At 27.8% G+C, this 20,420-nt stretch overlaps 1 protein-coding gene across 1 annotated transcript in view; it reads left to right on the top strand.

The window, feature by feature from the left end:
* The window catches only part of LOC107438654 (Succinyl-coenzyme A synthetase beta subunit, GDP-forming), a gene marked incomplete at its 5' end in the record, with an annotated part of 38,329 nt that extends 19,435 nt beyond the window's left edge, over nt 1-18,894 (top strand). The window contains 5 exon segments of the mRNA XM_043053228.2: nt 3,215-3,311; nt 5,775-5,936; nt 8,877-9,019; nt 9,573-9,693; nt 17,786-18,894. Of these exon segments, the coding sequence (XP_042909162.2) occupies nt 3,215-3,311; nt 5,775-5,936; nt 8,877-9,019; nt 9,573-9,693; nt 17,786-17,895 (633 nt within the window).
* Between the last annotated feature and the right edge of the window lie 1,526 nt (nt 18,895-20,420).

Below are 20,420 nucleotides of genomic sequence, written 5' to 3'. Positions count from 1 at the left end.
TCATTTAACTTCATATTAATACAGTATTATATTTTTGATTATTGCGATGTTTTAACAACAATTTATTAATGATTTATTCAAAAATCACTTTTAACGGTTCTATCGTGATTTTTCAACCGTATTTATTTTTTTAAAATTTTATCTTTTTAACAATGTTAATACATATGCAAGTTACGAATTTAACCTCTTTAGGACAAAGGTCATATGTATCAAGTTTCACACACATTTCCAATTTTTATGCTTTTAATAAGATATTATTTTTTATTTCATTAGTCACTTTTTGCCACCTTCATTTTGCACCATTTCTATTGTAAAAGTACTTTTTTTTGTTGCAATTATAGTTATTTAACGTTTTTTTCCAGTTCACATTGTATTTAAAAATACATTGTTTTTTTACTCCTGAAGAGAAGCACATCTCAATCAACGTGTATTGACTTTATAGCAACAATATTTTTGTTGTATACTTTCACTGCTTCTTTAATGCAATTCTTTAAGCCATAGCAACTAAAGTTAAACATGCAATTTTTTTTTTTTAGTTGGGAAAAAATGAGAAAATATTTATTATGTAATTTTTTTTAAAAAAAATTTCAATAGCAGTAAATGAATGCAATAAACAGCTACAACAATAAATATATCCAAACAAATTTTTTTCCTTTAAGTTTTTCATTTTTAAGGTTATTCGGATGTTGCCTGAATATTAACAATGTTTTTAATGAAGTCACTATTTATCACTTTTTAAAAAAAATTTGTCACTTTTTTACTACTTTTTCTACTATGACCTGCGCTGAGCCCTGAGGAAAAATTTCCAAAATAAAGTAAATTAATTCCAAAAGATTTATTTTCCTTTTTTTTTTACTAAAAAAATGTTTTAAAATTCGCCCCCAATGCAATTTTTCTTACATCATTAGACAGCTAAAAGAAAATATTCTTTCCTTAAACTAGTTCTTAACACCTTTTGTTCATTATTTCTACTACTACACAGTCCTATCTCTCCAGGGGTTTGAGCTCCCCCCAATTATTTAAGCAAGCTGTCTTTAATTTTTAAAGATTCACCAGCCAGACATGCTAATTTTATGCATTTAACAGTTTCTTCACTTAAATTATGTTCTACTTAGTGGGTAGATTTCAGCACTAAGCTTTCTTACCACACTTAAGAGTCTTTGTTCAACAGGCAGAAGCAAATAATGTTGAATTGAATACAAAAACTTGTGATATAGTGAAATCATTGTTAAAGTGCAGTGAGCTTTTAGAAGCAAAATAAGTTTCTTTTTTTTTAAATTTCGGAGGCAACGGAAGTACAAGGTTTCTTAACAAGGCTGGTTAACCAATGACGCCCTTTTAGTATGAAGAAATGCATTTGATGCTTTGCGGTTTAATGAGGAGACTTGTTAATAATTGTGTTTTAGAGTTGAAGGATTTTGCAATGAAAGTTGATATCATACAGGTATGTAATATTTTACCAATCATTGACGTGGAAATGGGTTTTGCAGCAAGGTGCAGTCTTAATGAAAGTAAAGCATCAGATACCGTTTAGTCTAATTTTAAGAAAGAATGTCTTTCCAAAAGATGACTCTATAGTTAAAGGAAAGGTTTTAAGCTTGTTAGAGCTGCCTCTCTCTAACTATTAGATCTACTTCAAATTCATCCTGTATTAAGAAGATAGCTTTTAATAGTTTTGTTGATTGTGATCAAATGACAGCCGCTGATAAATCGAAATCAGAATTTTTTAAGTTTATTGAATCTCTTCAGTTTAAAAAGGAAATGTCTGAGTTCTTTAGATATTTTCTATTCTTCTTCATTGGCTGAATTCACAAGCTGCTTACGAGAAATATTTTGATTATGTCACATGGTAATGCTGCTGTAGAGCATTAATAAAACTTTGCTGATTGATAACATACAAGAAAAGTCAGTAATTACTTTACTAAAGAAAAGCTAAGAGCAAAAAGAAACTTTTTGAGAGAGAATCTGGAGAATCCTGAAAAAGAAGAGCTGTAAAGGAAATAAAACAACTGAGAGTGAAAAAAAAGAAAATACAAAATGAAGCAAAGAACAAAGAGCTGAACTTGATGTCTTAATTAAAGATCTAAGTCATTAATTTTATTTTTCTTTGTGATTTTAAAATATTCAGATTTTTTCTGCTTGTTTATATCAATACAATTACTATACTCCTGAAAATTAAAAGAACAGAAATATTGAAGAAAATAATTTGTAAAAATTATTTCAATAAAATTTGAACTTTTTTATTTTCCTATCTGTTATTAGATTTAAATCTTAACTGGTACATACCTGCCAACATTGGAGAAATAAAATAATGAAGATTTTACTAGCAACATTTTTTAGACTAATCAAGTCAAAAAGAGAAATTCTGAATTGGAAATAACATAATTTGGTGGGCTTAATTCTTACATTACTTTATTCTTACCTATATTTAGCGAAGTAAAAATTATGTATATAAATCTTAATCTTAAGAAGATTTTTTAAACCATTATTTATAATTACTTCAACTATTAACACTAAACGTACTGAAGTACTTGCATTAGTACCATCTGTTGAGGAATAAGAGAAGTATTTTTGCCATCATCAGCGTATATTGTATCGCCAAAAAAAAAATTTTTTTTTTAATTTATTCAACACATACGGAAAAATTTGAGAATATACGGGTAAACAGGAGATAGTTGTAAAATACAAGAGTTTTCGTTAAAAAACAGGAGACTTGACAGGTAAATTTGTGTCAATATTTTGCGTTTTTAATTAGTTTTTTTTTAAACAAATAGGTTCCAGCTTTATGTTTGAATGTGCATTTACTTATAATTTAAACTAAAAATACATTTTCACAGCATATAAATGCTCGACATTGCATTATCTTATGCAATAGCTTTCTTTTATATATAAAGCACTCATTCTTACATTTATCTGAAAAGAGGATATTTTTTCACTGAAAATACATTATTTTCTTAAAAATGTTCTGTCCAAAACATGGATGCATGCAATTACTTTAACTAGTATATATCATGACTATAATACCTTATGTATATAAAATTACTTTAGAATTGCACCATTAAAAAAATACTTTTTTGCTTTGGGTCTGGGAAGTTTGAAAATTGTTTTGAGTAGACCCCCTGTAAAATGAACATTTAAATTTAAGTTGGAAATTTTAAGAAATGTTACTTCATATACAATATGATAAAAAAAAATGAATTTTCTCTTCAAAAAGGCTGCTGACCAAATAAAAAAGCTGTACAACTTGTTTATCAAAGTAGATGCCACACAAATCGAAATTAATCCTTTTGGAGAAACTAAAAATAGGAAAGGTGAGTGTCATATCTTTTTTAATCTAATTCATCGTATTTCTCAATAGTTCCATTTCTCGCATCGTATTGCTATTTCTAGAAAAGTATAAAAATCTTATTTTCAACAATATTTATATATACACAGTGGAAAGTCCCATATCTGGAGTCGTCAGGACTTCAGCAAGTCCGGAAAATAAGTTTTTCTCCAGATAATTGGTCTTTAAGGCAGTGTTTTCAATACAGCTCGAGAGCGCGAGAATCTCGCATATTTTTTTCTTTTCACGCATTAAAAAATTATTTCCGCGAGAAATTCGCACATTCTATAAACCTATTTCAAAATTCGTGAATTTCTCGCATTTTGAAAAAAATTTCACATTTCGGCATTTAGAATAAAATCCGTTTCACTTTTCTTCCTGGATCTTTCATTATTTTCAACATCTGCCCCATTATCTAGCTTCCCTATTTACCATTATTGTTCAGAACCTTTAAGAACAACAGAACACCATCCTACCGAACCACGGAACCTCTTTCAGAACGCCTTTCTCTGCAACCACGTGTTTACCGTAGGTAAGGTTTCTCCATGTAAGAAGTTCAAATTTTTTGCGCATTAATGTACGATGGACAAATACCTTGTAAAGGCAATATCTTCTACTCCGAAACGGACAAATGAAAATGAAACAAATGTGGGTAGAAATGATCAAAACGAAACAAACACTCATTTGAGCAACCTAATGAGAATAGCTGATGAGAAAGTAGATGTAGAACATTTTCCATATAATGATGCAACAAAAATATTCCATGCTTTAAAAATTAGAAGATGTTAAAAATGTATTATAATTAAAGAAATAATCTTTTTTTCAAGTCTCTTCGTGTTTTTTTTTTTTTTTTTTTTTTTTTTTTTAATTTTTGAAATCTCACTTAACTTTTTGAAATCTCACCCTGTTTTTGAGAAAGGGGGAGAAATTCTCACCCATTTTTTTTTCTGCGATGAAAACACTGCTTTAGGGTAAACATCAAATATCGAAACATCCCTAATTCAATAAAAAATAACAAATAGACTATAATTAACGTCAATTTCAATAAATAACGAATAAATCCACATCATTGCGCTATTTTGAAAGATTTTGTTAGAAATTTCGATATGGTTTTCAAGATTTCGATCCAAATTCCGAATCGCACATTTCAGTTAGTAATCATTTCTCAATATACTCGATTATCAAAGATTCCACTATGAATCTGCATGGTTTTGCTTATCGTTTTTTTTTTTTTTGGTAGTTACTTGTCAAAAAAGAAAAACTTAATTATTTTTCTACTTCAATAGAACAGGTATCAATAAAAGGTTTCTTACCTGGTTCTTCTACCCGTGTCGGTTCGTACCCAAATAAGTCTTAAAAGAAAAAACCACATACTCAAGAAGAAATACTCTTTGGAACTAGTTAACAGGTGTATATTAACGAAACAACACTACAAAACACAACACGATCTCTTGTTCGCCAGTAACACCGAAGCTCTCAAAAAATTTTTGTTCTTAGAGAGAGTTATATATCCAGTGGTGCCCTCTAGTATGTCCTCTGGCAAGGAAAATGGTATTCTGTTTTGAACATACTAAAACGGATTTTCACTTCGTTTTTAACATCTCAATGTTTAAATGCGATATTTTGATCAGCAAACTTCAAATCGATCACTCAATTATTTACAATTCACTCGCAATGTCATGTGGATATACAGTTTCACTTTTGTCAGTTATTGTTAACGATTTTCATTCTTTTTTAATGCTACATTATCATGCACAGGAATCTCGCATTTGTAGAATTACTTTTTGAAGTCTACATAGTTTTGTCGATCGCCATTTCAACAGTTTGGAATTTTCACATAGTTTTTTAAATGTTGATTTCATTTTTAATGGAATATTTTCACGATCCTCAATTTCTAAATCTGGCTTTTAAGTGATCAATTAATGATCCATTTTAGTCGTGACTATTCAGTCTTAAATCGCAATTTTTTCAAAATGTTAAATCTTTGTGCACTCGGAAATTAAATGTGTGATTCTTTGCGATAACAATCTTTTTATGCGAGAAAATACATGATTTTTTTTTTCTCTCTCAAGTGTATTCCCGAATTTCATTTCAGTGATATCCTATTTTTTTTCAATTGTATTGAAATCAAACAAAATCGGAAGTTGGGTGAATTAATTCTGAAGCAGTACACTTACTTACAATTATTTTGAATGGTTGCAATGTTTAAAAGTAAACTGCAACCAAAATAAATAAGTAAGTAAAATTAAATAACCTAGAAAAAAATTTTGTATTTATTTACAAAAAAAAAGTAGAATTCCTGCTTTGTGTTGATTAATTTTTTTTCCATATAAATCTCTTAATTTTATATTTCATGCCTGTTTTTCTAAAATATTTACTAATATATTTCTATTTATTGTCATAGGATATTTTTAAAAAATGTGTATAAATACTTTTACTTTTTTGCCAGTTCTTTGTTTTGATGCGAAGTTGAACTTTGATGATAATGCTGAATTCCGACAGAAGAGTATCTTTGAGATGGATGACCACTCTGAGAGTGATCCACGTGAAGTAGATGCCTCCAAGTATCATCTGAATTACATAGGAATGGATGGCAATATTGCCTGTATGGGTAAGAATTACATCCCCCCCCCAATTTATTCTGAATTGTTGTCAATAGGTTTTTTGACACATTTAAATTGTTTCCTCATTAACTATGATTTAAACAGTATTGAAAAATATACTATGAGCATCGTATTGTCCAAAAGGCTAATTATATTGGTAGGTGGATAACTAAAGACGAAATTTTATGATTTAAAAAAAAAAAAATTTATTTGATAAATGAAATATGACAAAATCTTTTCCAATGTAGATGAGATGGTAGCCAAAATTCATTTAACAGCCTTTTTCTGTCCATCACAGTTAATTTAATATTTAATTTAAAATTAAATTTCATTGGCCATTTTTATTTATTGGAATGTCTTGTTCTTATAGCTTGAATTAAATCAAATGTTTTTGCCAAGCAGCACAAATTGTAGAGGATACTTTCATGCCAACTCCAAGAGGAAAACATGTCTTTTTTGGCTTGTTTTTCTATATAACTTATGATTCACTCTTGCTGTGCATTCAATCTATTTATCAATCATTTCTCCCGATCATCCTTGATGGTACTGACTTAGTGATGGCATTAAAGTTTGCATTATGGTGAGACATATTCTAGCCAGAAAAATATTAGCTCCTACTTAGGAAAATTAAAACTTTCCCTGAACATAGACTTTCTAGGTATTCTTCACTCACTTGTTATTCGAACCCACTAAAAAAAACCTTGAAATAACCCAAATAACACACCTAAAAAATTTTCAAAAAGAAATGCTTTTAAGCTACTGAAAAAAAAAAAGCAAGGATGAAATCACCAAGCCGATTAAGACTCTCTAGACGAACACAAGTCTCAAACCCCAGGTTGCAACAGGTATTACATCCCTAAGACCAAACTGTCTCTGACAAAACATCTACAATTACTCCACAGTAGCGAGGAACAGGCACACACAATTGGTCTCTTGGGATTTAATGTTTATGTTAGTGTTTCTTTTAACTATGGTTTCAGTTTAGTAATTTTTAAGTGCCGTTTTTATCTAATTTGATTAATAAGTTTTTCTTGTATTTTATATATTTTTATTAAAACTTATAATTAGGTATGATATATATTGCGTTTTTTAATATTTAATTTTATTTTATATTAGTTTGGCTTTATTTAGTTTTGAGGAGGAGGAACCCTCTCATATTAAGTTGAAGACAACTATGACAAAAATCAGTGTCCAAATTCAAGTAGTTTATTAAATTTAGGCGTAACTTGATTAATTAAATAACTTTAATTAGCTTATTGATTTGCTAGTTACTTTTAGTGTTGGTTTTTTATTAATTTCGTTGTTTTGCCATCGTAATTTATATATTTTTTTAATCTATTTATCCATCTTATTTATAATCAGTTTTTATAAATAGAAAATCTTGACTCATTGCTTTTTTTTAGTTTTTCCATTTTTTTCTTCTTCTGTTCTTACAAACGTTTGAATTAAATAAAATTCAATTTCGATTCAATTCATTTTATAGTGTAGTATTGTTATTAAATTCAATTTTTTCAGGATCACTTAGTTTTTGAAAAGTTATTCTTTTATTCATTTTTTTTTTTGCTTGTCTGTTGATTTGTTAGTTACTTTTTTTGGATGGTTTGATATTTAGTGTTACAATATGTTTTTTATATAAGTACCTTTCAATTAAAATTTACAATTTTATTAACCTATAATTAAAATTTTAATCCATGCTATTGTATTGATTATTTTAATTGTTCATTGTGTTTTAGTTTTCAAAAATGTTCTTACATTAATTACGATTTAACTTAGATTTTAGACAGATTTAGATTTAGATGTATTTTTTATTATTTTTTGCAACTACTTAGTAGCTATAAAAACTACTTTCGTAGCTTCGTAAATGCTGCTACTGAATTCAAGTATAAAAATCCCTAAAAGTTTTATTTAAAATAATTAGAAGTATGAATTTTATTATAGAGCTTTCTTTTTGTCAATATTTTTTTCGTAGTAGATACTTAAGAATTCAATTTTCAACAATAAAACTTTAAAAAAACAGTTTATTTTATTTGTTTATAAGGGAAAGCTAGATACATTATAAGTTAATTTTCAAGATTTATTTTTATTTTTTATCTCTAAATAGTTATTTTTATCAGCAAAAAAAAGAAAGATATGTTTATAAATTTCAAATGTTTTTCCATGTTTCTCATAGATAAGTTCAAAACTTTAAATATATTTGAAGTAAACTAAGAAATATTGAGAAAAAGGAAAAAAAAATGTAAATTTAACATGTTGCCTTCTTTTATTTTATAACCATCGTTGAATAGCCAACCCAATTTTGGATTTACGACTACTAATGTTCAACTCTGCAGCCATGTCATTTTGAACCAATCCAGAAGACTAAGAAACTCTTGGATCAATACTCACAGAGGTATGATTGGTAATGGGAACTTGGAAGACTTAGTAACTCACCAGATTTAATGTGCATCAGTCTCCATTTACCTCATCTGGCGGGAATCGAACCCGCGACCTCTTCTACATGGGCCCAGTACATTACCAACCAGGCTATCCCGGCCCTGTTGTCTTTTTTTTTTTAGAAAAATTGTAGTTATGTGTTTAATAATAATAAATATGATTAAATATAAAAGTAAACTTATACATAATTATTCATTTAAATTATGCTGCGTATAATTCATTTAGAATTTCATGTTTTGAAAATATCAATGATTTCAATTTACAAATACATAAACTTTTTGAAATGCGTCAATAATGATTTTATTCAAGAAATTTTAAGAATTTTTGAGTTAGGCTCACAATTACTCCAGCCTATTTTCAAGTTATTTTATCCTTGAGGATTTGTTTTTAAGGTTACTGTAGAAAAAACATTTTCAGAAGCGTCATTTGAATTTAGTGAATGAAGAAATTCATTCTCTGTATTATATATTAGGAGTGTGCATAAATAGAATCTTTATTTGTATTTTCTTTTGTAGTGAATGGAGCAGGCCTTGCCATGGCAACCATGGACATCATCCACATGTATGGGGGACATCCTGCTAATTTTCTAGATGTGGGTGGTTCAGTCAAAGAGGATCAAGTATTGCAGGCATTCAGGATACTCACCTCAGATGAAAAAGTAATTTCATCTTTTGAATTAAAATAATACAATGTTCAATACTTGCATGCAAAAATTGATGTATTTAGACAAAAATTATAATACATTCTTCATTAAAAAAATTATTCTCTGTGATTATTGCCGATTATGGATAAAATTTAGCAAGTAACTTTTTTTGTAAAAAATGATGAATTGAATGAGTTAATAGAATTACTTTTTCATATTTTTAGTTTAGAATATATTTAAATATTCATAAGTTGAGTAAAAAAATTTAATCTCATACCAAGACATTAAAATTTAAAAAAATCTTGCTAAATTGTTAAAATAAATCTTATTTAAATATTTGTTTTTAAAATTATATATTAGCAAAAAATACATTTTAAATGAAATATTTTAGAATATTGACACTTTTCTTGGTGGCTTAGTTATATATCCTACTCATTTAGAGGGGAGAAAACACTCTAACCTAAAAAAATCAGGGAAATTTAAAACTTGATTTGAGTAGTCATCCTGAAAATTATTCTAGACTATGCTCACCTTGTGTTTCCTTTAAAGTTTGGTTCTTTTTTTGCAGGTGAAGGCTGTTTTAGTTAATATATTTGGTGGAATCGTGGACTGTGCCATCATTGCTCGGGGAATCACCAATGCCTGTAGAAATATTCAACTGAAAGTGCCCCTGGTTGTCCGCCTTGAAGGTATCTGTCATTACTCTATACTAAAAACTATTATATCTATTTCCAGAGCCTTAATGCATATTTTTATTTAATTAAATTTTTTTTTAAAAAAATTACTCTTTTATGTACATAAAAAGCAATAATAATATGTAAAAAGCAAACGCTTATATACAATAATAAGTTTCCCAGAAACTCTAGCTGATTAAATGAAAGAACATCTCAGCTGTTTCAAGCAATCTCATCTGTTCAAGTATTTTTAATTAACAATAAATAAATTATACTAAAAAACAAAAATACACTGATTAACGAAAACAAAACATTGTCCAAATACTTTCCCAATACCATAAATTATGGCTACTTCATAATTGATCTAAGCTGAAATATCTTGACTTGCCAAATTTTAATTTTTTAAGACCTAAAAATAAGCATTGTTATAATTTTTATGTAAAAAAATTTTTTTTTAATGTGTAAATATAAAATTAACCCTTTGCTTGCAGCTGGTACAGCATATGCAGACCTGCCAACTTGTACGGTTTCACCATACAGTGTACAGTATTTCACTCGATCGTATGGTTGTGCGAACAAGATTTAAAATCGTACGGTTTTATATTCATTTATAGTTCTTAAGTTGTTGTTTTTTTTAAGAAGAAAAAAAAATTTAATTAACAGCATGCTTCTTAAAATCATGAAACGAAAGGTTTACAAGATTTTAAATACCAGTTATGAAACTCATCAAAAAAAAAAAAAAAATGTGTCCCTGACAAGTTGTAATCTGGTTGGTTTTGAGAGCCAATCACGTGACACTACAACAATCGTAAAGCAATGAGCCGGTGGGAACTCTGATGTAGGAAATCACATGACCGGTAATCACGGGCTAGATTAAGAGCGCTTTTTGGCAACGGTAATGGTTTTATTTACCATTTGTTGCGCATGGATTGCAGCATGATTTTGTTTTAAAATTTGTAATAATGCCAACTAAAGTTTACGATCAGATATTTTTAGAATTTTATTTTAAAAGCTTTCCTTGCATAATTAAGTCCAAGAAATTGCAGCACTATGCCTTTTGTAATGTTTGCGAACTAGATTTTAAAATAGCACATGGCGGTAAAAGCGATATAAATGATCATATACGCACGAAGAGACATAAGGATTTTAGAGGAATGTGTTAATAAAAATGAAAGTATTAGTAAATATTTTGCGCCTGGAAGTGATGACGATGTAATACAGGACGCATTTCATTTTACGTCGTTCATTGTAGAGGACATTCTAATTGCCATAACCACGCAAACTGGATGTTGCTATGAGCAGACCTTCGGTAAAGGATTTTTAAAAGCAGCTAAGTCTGCTACATATGAACATTTAAAGCAATAATTGTTTTTAATTAAGTCTAACGTGTATTTAATTTTTTCCTTTTTGTATTAATCTAGAAATTGAATTTTGAAATTGTGATTAAGTGTAAATATGTTTTAAAACAACTGTATAATAAAATAGTCAAGATTTAAAAAAAGTTTTTCGTTACTGTTTTCACAATGAAATTTTTTTTTTTAAATTTGTTCAAAATTGACAAGTGTATTTAGTCACAGATCTTAGTTTTGTCTAAAAAGGTCCTCTAATAACACTTTCTATGTCGAGTAAAACACTAGCTCAGAATTGTAAGGTCATGCAAATTACAATGTTGGCAGGTCTGGTACTGGTAAAAAAAACTCCTCTCATTGCGGCGCTGGATCAGCAGTTGTACCAGTAGTTCTCTTCTCCCTTTTCTCCTAGACCTCCATTGCACCTGTCATTTCTTCAGGAACCCCATATAATTTTGGCCTGATGTTAAAATAAAAAAAAAAGGATTTAACGCTGCTCGCTTTCGATTCAAATTGGCTGAAAGATTTTTCTCTTTGATTATTAGTTGGTGAGTTTTAAGGAATAAGAATGTCTTTCTTTTTCTTTGTAGTATTAATTACATTACATTCGAGATCTTTTCAGCAATGATCTTTAGCGAATCCTAGTTTATTTTTTTTCGGTTAATTTACTTGTTAGTTACGTTTTTGTTAGTTTTTTTAATCTTTTGATAATGTTTTAATGAAATTTTTATTTATTTTTTAATTTGTTGCTTCCGGTTAGTATTGTATTATTCTTTTTTCATTGAAAGAATTTTTCACATTTTAAGATGTCACGTAGAGTGAGACCACTCACTCAAGAAGAAATCGATAAGTTAATGTATGATTTCGATGTTGAAACCTACTCGGGTTCTGAATCTGAGTGTAAGGTGGAAGAAGAAAAGAATCAAATTCATGAAATTGATAGTGATAATGAATTTTTAATATTTTTAAATACTCAGCTAATCTCAAATGTATTACTTCAAAGTTACAAAAATAAAGTTTATTAAAAAGGTATTGCTTTCATGTTACAAATTCAGATGATCATATACAATCGAAATCAGTCTGTAATTTTTACGCATTAATTAGAAAGAAAAAGATGTACAAATTATATATTTAGTTTAGCTGAATTTTTTAGAAGTTCTATAAATATTTATTCTCTCTTCATATTTACACTCAGTTTTTTAATTTTATAAAAACAGTTGTTTAAGAATCATGGAAAAAGTTAAAATTTGTTTTAGGGGAAATTTCACATTGCATAATTTACCCTTCTATGTCCGGTAAAACAAATAAATAAATCACAGAATGAAAGTATCGAATGCTAACGGATAAGACATTGCTCGAGAAATAAACAGTATTAAATTTTAACTAAATAATTTAAAGTAAAATCGTTAATTATTACGTATGTGATCAATAAAATATTTGGTATTGTGAGCTAAAAATTACTTTATAGTATTGAAAAATTCCATAGTTTAATATTTCAAAATATTTTTTAATATTTTATACATTTGTTTTAAAAATTTAGTAACATAATTAAAAACTTATAACAATTTAAACTTTATTTTTCTAAAAATTTTAAGGTCTAAAATAATTTATGTTGCCCCTTTCTAATATAGTTATCTTCTAAGATTTTAAATTATGTTAATATTAAAAAATCAAAAAATCATAATTATATTATTAAAACAGAATATTGTTCTCTTTTTTTTTACTATAAGTGATATGCAGTTTCCTAGTGTTGAAGGGAAAATTTAATTAAACTTTTCAAACTCTAAATCTAACGTGCACAAAAAGATGGAAGTATACGTAAATTTCTTCATTGGTAATTATATTGAACAAAACTTTTGAAACCGTGAAACAAATTTTCTTTTATGTGAAAAAAAAATAGCAATTATATTATTAATTTATTATTCCGAAAATAAAAAGTACTGTTGAAAGCTAAAATTTTTTAAAAATATTTGTGGAAAGAGGAGAGAGCATCTATCAGAAGGTTTTGAATGCTTGACCCTGAACAGGAAGTTTAGTCACAATGAAACAATTTCCACTTTTCAAATATTCAATCATGATAAAATACTGATCTTTTTTAGAAAGGTATCATTCCTGCCTCTTGCTTCAAGTTCTCAGAGACAAATTTTTCTTTCAAGTTCCAACGAAATGTTCCCATTGAGAGCTTTAGCATTTGTCATATTGTAATTAAGCATAAAATAAATTGTTATTCCTTCTCTAAAGATAACGGATACGGAAATATCCCCGCCTCTTCCACAGCAGGCAAAGTGACATTTCCTGGTTTTTGTTGTGTTATCAGTCAGAATATGTTTTCGGTGGTCCTCTTATTTATTATATATTTTGGTTTCTGTCATTTTTAAAATTCTTAATAATGGTTATTCCAAACACCTGAAGAAAGACCATACCGTGACCAAAGGAAATGTATGTTTTACAATCATTATCTCAATAGAACTTGTATAGATGTGTCTGATAACAATTGATGACTTAAAAAATTTCATATACATATGGCAATCGTGAAATACTTCAAATCAGCAGTTACTTTTTTTTTGTTTTGTTTAAAACATTTCCTGCTTCTAACAAAAATTAAAATAAATAAGAAATTAAGAATATTCTTTTTTGAATTATAAAAAAATAAGGAAAGTATTAAGGTAGCCTATCAGTTTAAAATTTCACTGATAACTAATATTATTACTTATTATCATTTTCTATTTATTATTTTATAAAATTAACTAATATTTCAAAACAAAATTTTAAAATGAAATGGGATTTTTGTTCTTTCTATATGGGGCTCAAATATAAGCTAAATAGAAACGTGGCAAATTATTTTATTGTGTAATATATTTGTTGTAAACAAGATAAACAATAGTAATTTTTCTTCTTTGAACATATTTAAAACAAATTCTTTAATATTTTCAGTGTTTTAAACAATATTTTTTTATAATTCTAATAATGTTTATATAAAATATTCTCGTGAAATCTTAATGAATTTCTATTGAATATACGTGTGTAAAATTTATGCATTATGAAATGCAGGCAAAAGGTACTCGGAAATTTTTTAATTTAAAGAATGTTTATATTTCAATTTTGCGTAAATGTAATGGACGAGACTCTACATTTGCTATATTTTTAACAGATAAAATAATCTTCAAAAATGTAAAACAGTTACAACGTTCATCGTTAGAAGTTTAAAAAATTTGCCTTTTAAAATTATTTATTATTATTAATGTGTTTATAATAATAAATACTTTTAAGATGAGAATAAAACTTAAAAAAATGTCCTATTAGAAAAAAAATAAAAGTTTCGTTTGTAACAGTTTATTAAAAAAATTTCTGATACAATAAAATACATGTTTCATTCTTAAATAAATTTTAAATGAATGCTTGCTTTGCATAAGAGAAAATATCATTTTATTATATTAAATTAATTATAAGTTATATTTTAACTTTTTCTCATAATGTGTTAAACATCACTAAAAAATGCCAACGTATGCATAACTATGCCAAAATATCCACCCATAACGATGCACACTACAACCCTGCAACTTCTTCCTTCAAGAAATGTGGCATACAAATTACAACAAAAGAATTTCTGCAAAAATGCGCCGTAACCACAATAAAAAAATTTTCACCTGACTAGCCGCAACTAAAAGGTTAAATGTTTTAGATATTTCATGTGGACAAAGTAACACCAAAATAAGAAATAGTTTATTATTTAAATAATTCTATATACCAGATTTTCTCCCAAGGAAAAATAGCACATTAAAATGATATTTTATTAAGTTTAAAAAACCTCAGTTGTAAATGTTTAAAATTTAAATGTCTTATTTAAAATCTTTCTTTAAAATCTTTCTTTATAAAGCATATTTTTAAACTGTCAATGTTTAAAACGAAATGAATTTACTAATGCAAGGTTGCTGAATTTTTACGCAGTTTGTGAAATTTTTTTTTCTGGTGGTAGCTAAGTATATGAAAATGTATGATTCTTTGTTTTGTAAATTTGATTTAAGAGTTATTTTTCACACCCTTACATTTAAACGAAGTTCTTATGAAGCTAAATGTATAATCTCTAAGACAGGGTTTAAGCTGAGTCTAAAAATTCATTAGCAAAAAAGCTAAAATCTGAAAAAAAGTTTTAGCAAAATGCTAAAATGCCATTAGGCTTATAAAATTACTTTATATCAAACAAGTACTGTAAGTTATCTGACAAAGAATATAGCTTAATGTACAAGAATATCAAAAAGAATACCTATAACAAAAAAAAACACATTTATTATTTATCAAAACATTTTGGTTTATAATTAACAATCTTCCTTTCTTTCATGTTTGCCCATTTTACAAATGCTTCTTGAAAGTTAAATGCATTTTCAGGACCCTCAATATTAATCTTCTACTAAGCTTTTTTTTAATGGAATTTAGTAAAATCCTTTAGCAAAAATGCGAAAATGCTTTGTTGAATTTTAGCATTTTTGAGGGGTCTTTTCGCATTTTGCGAAAAAAGCTACCGTAGCGGAAACCCTGCTCTAAGAGCTGAAGGAGAAAAATAAAAACTTTAAATAAAGATGTAAATAAAAGTCAACATGTTTAGAGTGCTAGAAAATTAATTACACGAGTTCTTCACGTCTAGCGTGTCTTGAAATCGGCAATGTAAGCATCCATTTTCCAAAACTCGTCAGATGTAAATGAGGAAAGTAAAAGTGATTTGAAACTAAAAATGTATGGTTGTAACAAAAAAAAGGAAAACAAAAGTGGGAAATAAAACTTAGAAAAACCATAGTAACAGAGAATGAATATCTTGCCAGTGCAACCTAGGCTTTAAAATTTAGCCTAAAGGAACACCATGGTTTACCCCTTCCTTCTCGCTCCCGTGAAAATGATGGGGTGAAGTTATATATATATTATATAGGTTATAATATATTTATTCTTCATACACATATTTTTATATAATTTTCAGGGATAAAAAAATAGGCACTTTTATGACCGTTTTCTTGAAAAATAACCGATCGTTAAGGGGTTAAGTCCATTTTCAAGAATGCTATAAATCATCATTGCTGCAAAATCTTGGATATATATTCAATTCGATAATGCCAAAATTCTAACCACTTCTGTCACATCAGTTGATCTTGATGCTCGATAATCGTGTTTTATTCATATGAATGCTGATTCCTTTGTTAATGACATGAGTTCCTAAACATTTCTATAACATGTGAAAATGCATTTTGCTCTAATTTGCCTCTCTAGGCCACTGTAGTTTTTCTAGTTTTTTTTTGTCTTAATTTAATATTTTATTCTCTATTTCACTTTAAGGAATTGCAGTTTTTCCAGTTTTATTTTTCATTAGAAACTTCACTTTCTCTGTTTCAAATCACTTTTGTTTTCTTCATTCACACCTGGCAAGTCTTTAGAAAGAGCGTTTATTTTTGTGTGCTTGAAACATATTAACTTTTATTGCTATCTTCATATTTTTTAAAGCCAATGAAATTTTTACCATCAAGTATACAGTGTTACATTTAGGTCTTGATCAGAATCTTATACTCTTAGAAGCAAACATCTGGATGATATTATTTTAACAGAATTCAAGCGGTTCTCAAAACAGTAAGACAATTGTGGCATCCAATCTGTATTAAGTTATCTTTAACTTCATAATTAAGATTTCGTAACCAGATTTGGAGTTATGGAAATCTATTATTGAATGTTGTAGTGAATATAAACATAATTAAATACATTTATCTTCTTAGTTTTGCTACCAACATTATAGTTTCTTAAGAACCTTACAAACTGTTTAAAAGGAGACTATTGTATCAGATATGTGTATGTAGCGGTAGTAAGAATCATAAGGTAAGTTTGTAATAAAACAAAACTGAATTAAACAAATAAGTTATAGTAGCAATATTTGGTGATAACTGATCGTAACTGAAGAAAATGTTGAGTGTCATTTTATGACGAATTTACAAAAATCCGTTTCAGAATGTATAGAAACATCAGGATTCTATTTTAAATTATTCTTTATTCAAATAAAGCCTCATAACTCCCACATTGATTCAAACTCTAAAATCTTGGAAAGTAATAAATAATTTATTAATCGATTCAAATTTTATTATCAAAGGAGATGAAAACAAAAACAATCTTTGCTTTTTGGGCGGAAATCAGCCAAAAAAAATTTTGCCTAGAGATATTTTTCTATTAACAAAAAAAAGAAAAAAAACCCTTCCTGAGCTAACACAAAAGGATGAATTAAAAGGCTTGTTTTTATTTCATTCCTTTTTTACTGTCTCAACTTGGTTGCTTAGCATCAAGGAAACACTAAGTATTTCTCTCTTGTGGATCACATGGTCTTAAATTAATCTTCCTGCTATGGTACTACTTTTAATATATATAGCTTCCTACAACCTTAATTTCTGATCCAATTTTTTGTAAACTCTTTTTGAGGGTCAGGCATCCAAATATGTAAAAAAAATATATAGATATGTGTGTGTTTAATTAATAATTAGCACCAATTATTTACCCCCTGCTACCATTTAGATTATTTAAACAAAAGTAACTCTGATTTTTTTTGCACTTTGTGTCTAAGCTGAATAAACAGAATAGAAAACTAAAAAAATTATTTTTTAAAGTATGCCTAGTTTTGATCAGAATTCTGAAATAAATGCTTCATTGATGTATATTTATTTTGGCAAAATTTTAAAATGTTTTATGCTATCATTACATAATATCAATTGATTCTTTATTTGTTGTATTTGAAGGCACTAATGTGGGTGAAGCTAAAAGTATTTTAGCTAACAGTGGATTGCCAATCATAACTGCATCAGATTTAGATGACGCTGCCAAGAAAGCTGTGGCTAGTCTTAACTAACTAGTTTTTCAAGCCAAAAACTGCCAGATTTGTTTCTTCAGGGACTGTGAATGAGCTTCATTTGTTATGAGAATAGGTTATGAGCATTCCTATAAGATACAGTATGTTTTTTTCAAAACCTGTATTTTAAGAAATGAAAAATATGCCCACAGTAATCATGTTAAAGTGCAATTAAATATATTTTTGGTATAGACTAAAAAGAAAGTAATCAAGTATTTTATTAGTACTTATATTGAGTATAATTTTTGAACATAATATTCTATATTGAAGTGAGTAAATCATTTAAATGAATGTTAATTGTTGCACCACTGAAGAGTTTATTATATTTAAAAAATAATTATTAAATTTGTCTTAATTATTTTTCAGTGAATTCTCACAAAATAGTTCAGGTTTCAAATAAACTTATAGTAATTAATTGCAGAAATTTGATTACTTTGTACAAGTTAGATGATTTATTTGTTCATTTTAGTTTCATGAAATTCTGTTCCCAACGAATATGTACTTATTTTTAGTTGTCATTCCAAGCTCTGCATTTTATCCAATTGCATTGTGTATTGTAAAAGTTATTTAAATTAGTCTAACATCAAAACGCTATCCTACTAATAAAAATTTGAATGGATTTTAACAGAGACAGAATTATAAGTATCACCATCAATAAAATTATTCTTGAAACATACAGAACTCACCTAGTCATTTATCAAATTTTTTGTTACAATCTTTACAACATTGATCTAGTATTTAAATTTCTTTAATGAAAATAGAAATTTCTGTTTGTTTAATTGGCTTATGTGTAGAAATGTTATTAAAAATAGTTAATCAATGTTTCGGTTCATTCAATTTTTTTTACAATTTTATATTTTGCATATCATAAATAATAATCAACCAATTTCGAACTGATTAAAATGTTGCAAGTTGTTCAAAAGTATATTTTTATGTTTGAGATTTTAGCCTTTTGTAATTAATAAAAATATTTCTAATAAAGTGTTTTATTTGCATAAAGTAGTTTCTGAGCAATTCTACGGTTTTTAGGACATTAGTGTCATAAAAATACTAAGAAAATCTGTCTTTTTTTAAAAAAAAAAGAGCTTCAAATATGTAATTTCACCATTTTACAGTGACAGAAAGTACACGGTATTAAAGATGCTCAACTGAAATGCCATTTTGATTTTCCTATCTTATGATTATAAATCTCAATACATAAAATAATAATTTGGAAGTAAATTCAGGACTTGGATCCTTCCACAATAATTTTCAATATATTTTTCAGTGTGATAATTATTTTACCACAACAAAGCATTTCAAATTTAATTTTTTCTTTCATAAATATGTAAAATATATTAGCTTGATATACTATTTTAACAATAAGTAAAGAATAAAAAATATCACAGATTAAAGCGCAATGGCAGCAAATGCTAAAAATCAGTCCTTTGCTACATTGTGTTAAGTTTTTAATCTCAAATAAATTGTAAATTTTTGCGATTAATTGCCATCAACATACCTGGAAATGTAGACCTTCATTCAGAGAGGTTGTTTACCCTACTTTATGAATTTCAATAAGATATTTTTATAAAATATTTTTTAATTCATACACACACTTCACAAAACTTTGAATACAGTTATTTCCTCGCATTATCAGCAATTGTTCATTCCTTATTAATTAAATCGAAATATATAAGTTAAAATAAAAAAAATACTTGTAATTCCCAAATGTCTCTTCATAGTATTCTTGTCTCATATTATAACTTACAAAAATAGTTGTGTGAAGTCTTAAGTAGGGTGAATTTATAATTCTATGTATTCCACTGAGTGTTAAGTTTGGAATCAGCCCTTGATGTTTCTAAATGTTTTCACAACTCTTGAATCTTTTTAAACCTAACTAGAATGGATGAAACAGTTGCAGATTTTATATCTGATATTAAAAGCTAGAATTTTATTATAGGCACTTGAGCATTTAACCAAGAAGTAATTATGAGGAATTTCTTCAATTAGTTATTGCATTTCTTTGGATTCCACAAAGTGTAAGATTTTTGGCACCAGAGGCTGTTCTTTATACAGTAAAACCTCGCAACAACAATATTTTGGGTCCAAATTAATATATTACATCGAGGGCCTACATACTTTAGAGACACGAAAAGATTTATTTTAATGTTGTATATGTACTAACTACACTGGTGTGCAAAACTTAAGCAACAGGTGCGTTTTTTGTCATAACTATACAAGAAATCATCCGATTGACATGAAATTTGAATATGATGTACATTATTTTGTACTTAAACGATGGTAAAAGAATAATGGCGCAGAAATGAATATAAAGCTTAAAGTAGGGTATGGAACAAAAAGAGGCTTCATTTGACATATAGTGGCGTTACACATGATTGCCAGAAGAAGCGTAAGTACAACTGGCAGATGTTCCCTAGTATGGGATATGCCCTCCCCTTACTGTAATTGTTGCTTGGCATCGTCTCTCCATGCTAAGCACCAGATTATCCAGGAGTTCTTGGGGTAAACGTCTCCATTCCTCCTTT

The sequence above is a fragment of the Parasteatoda tepidariorum genome, chromosome 6, assembly GCF_043381705.1.
Source record: "Parasteatoda tepidariorum isolate YZ-2023 chromosome 6, CAS_Ptep_4.0, whole genome shotgun sequence".
Taxonomy (NCBI): domain Eukaryota; kingdom Metazoa; phylum Arthropoda; class Arachnida; order Araneae; family Theridiidae; genus Parasteatoda; species Parasteatoda tepidariorum.
The sequence above is the reverse complement of the archived record's forward strand: the minus strand, read 5'-3'. Positions and strand labels throughout refer to the sequence as shown.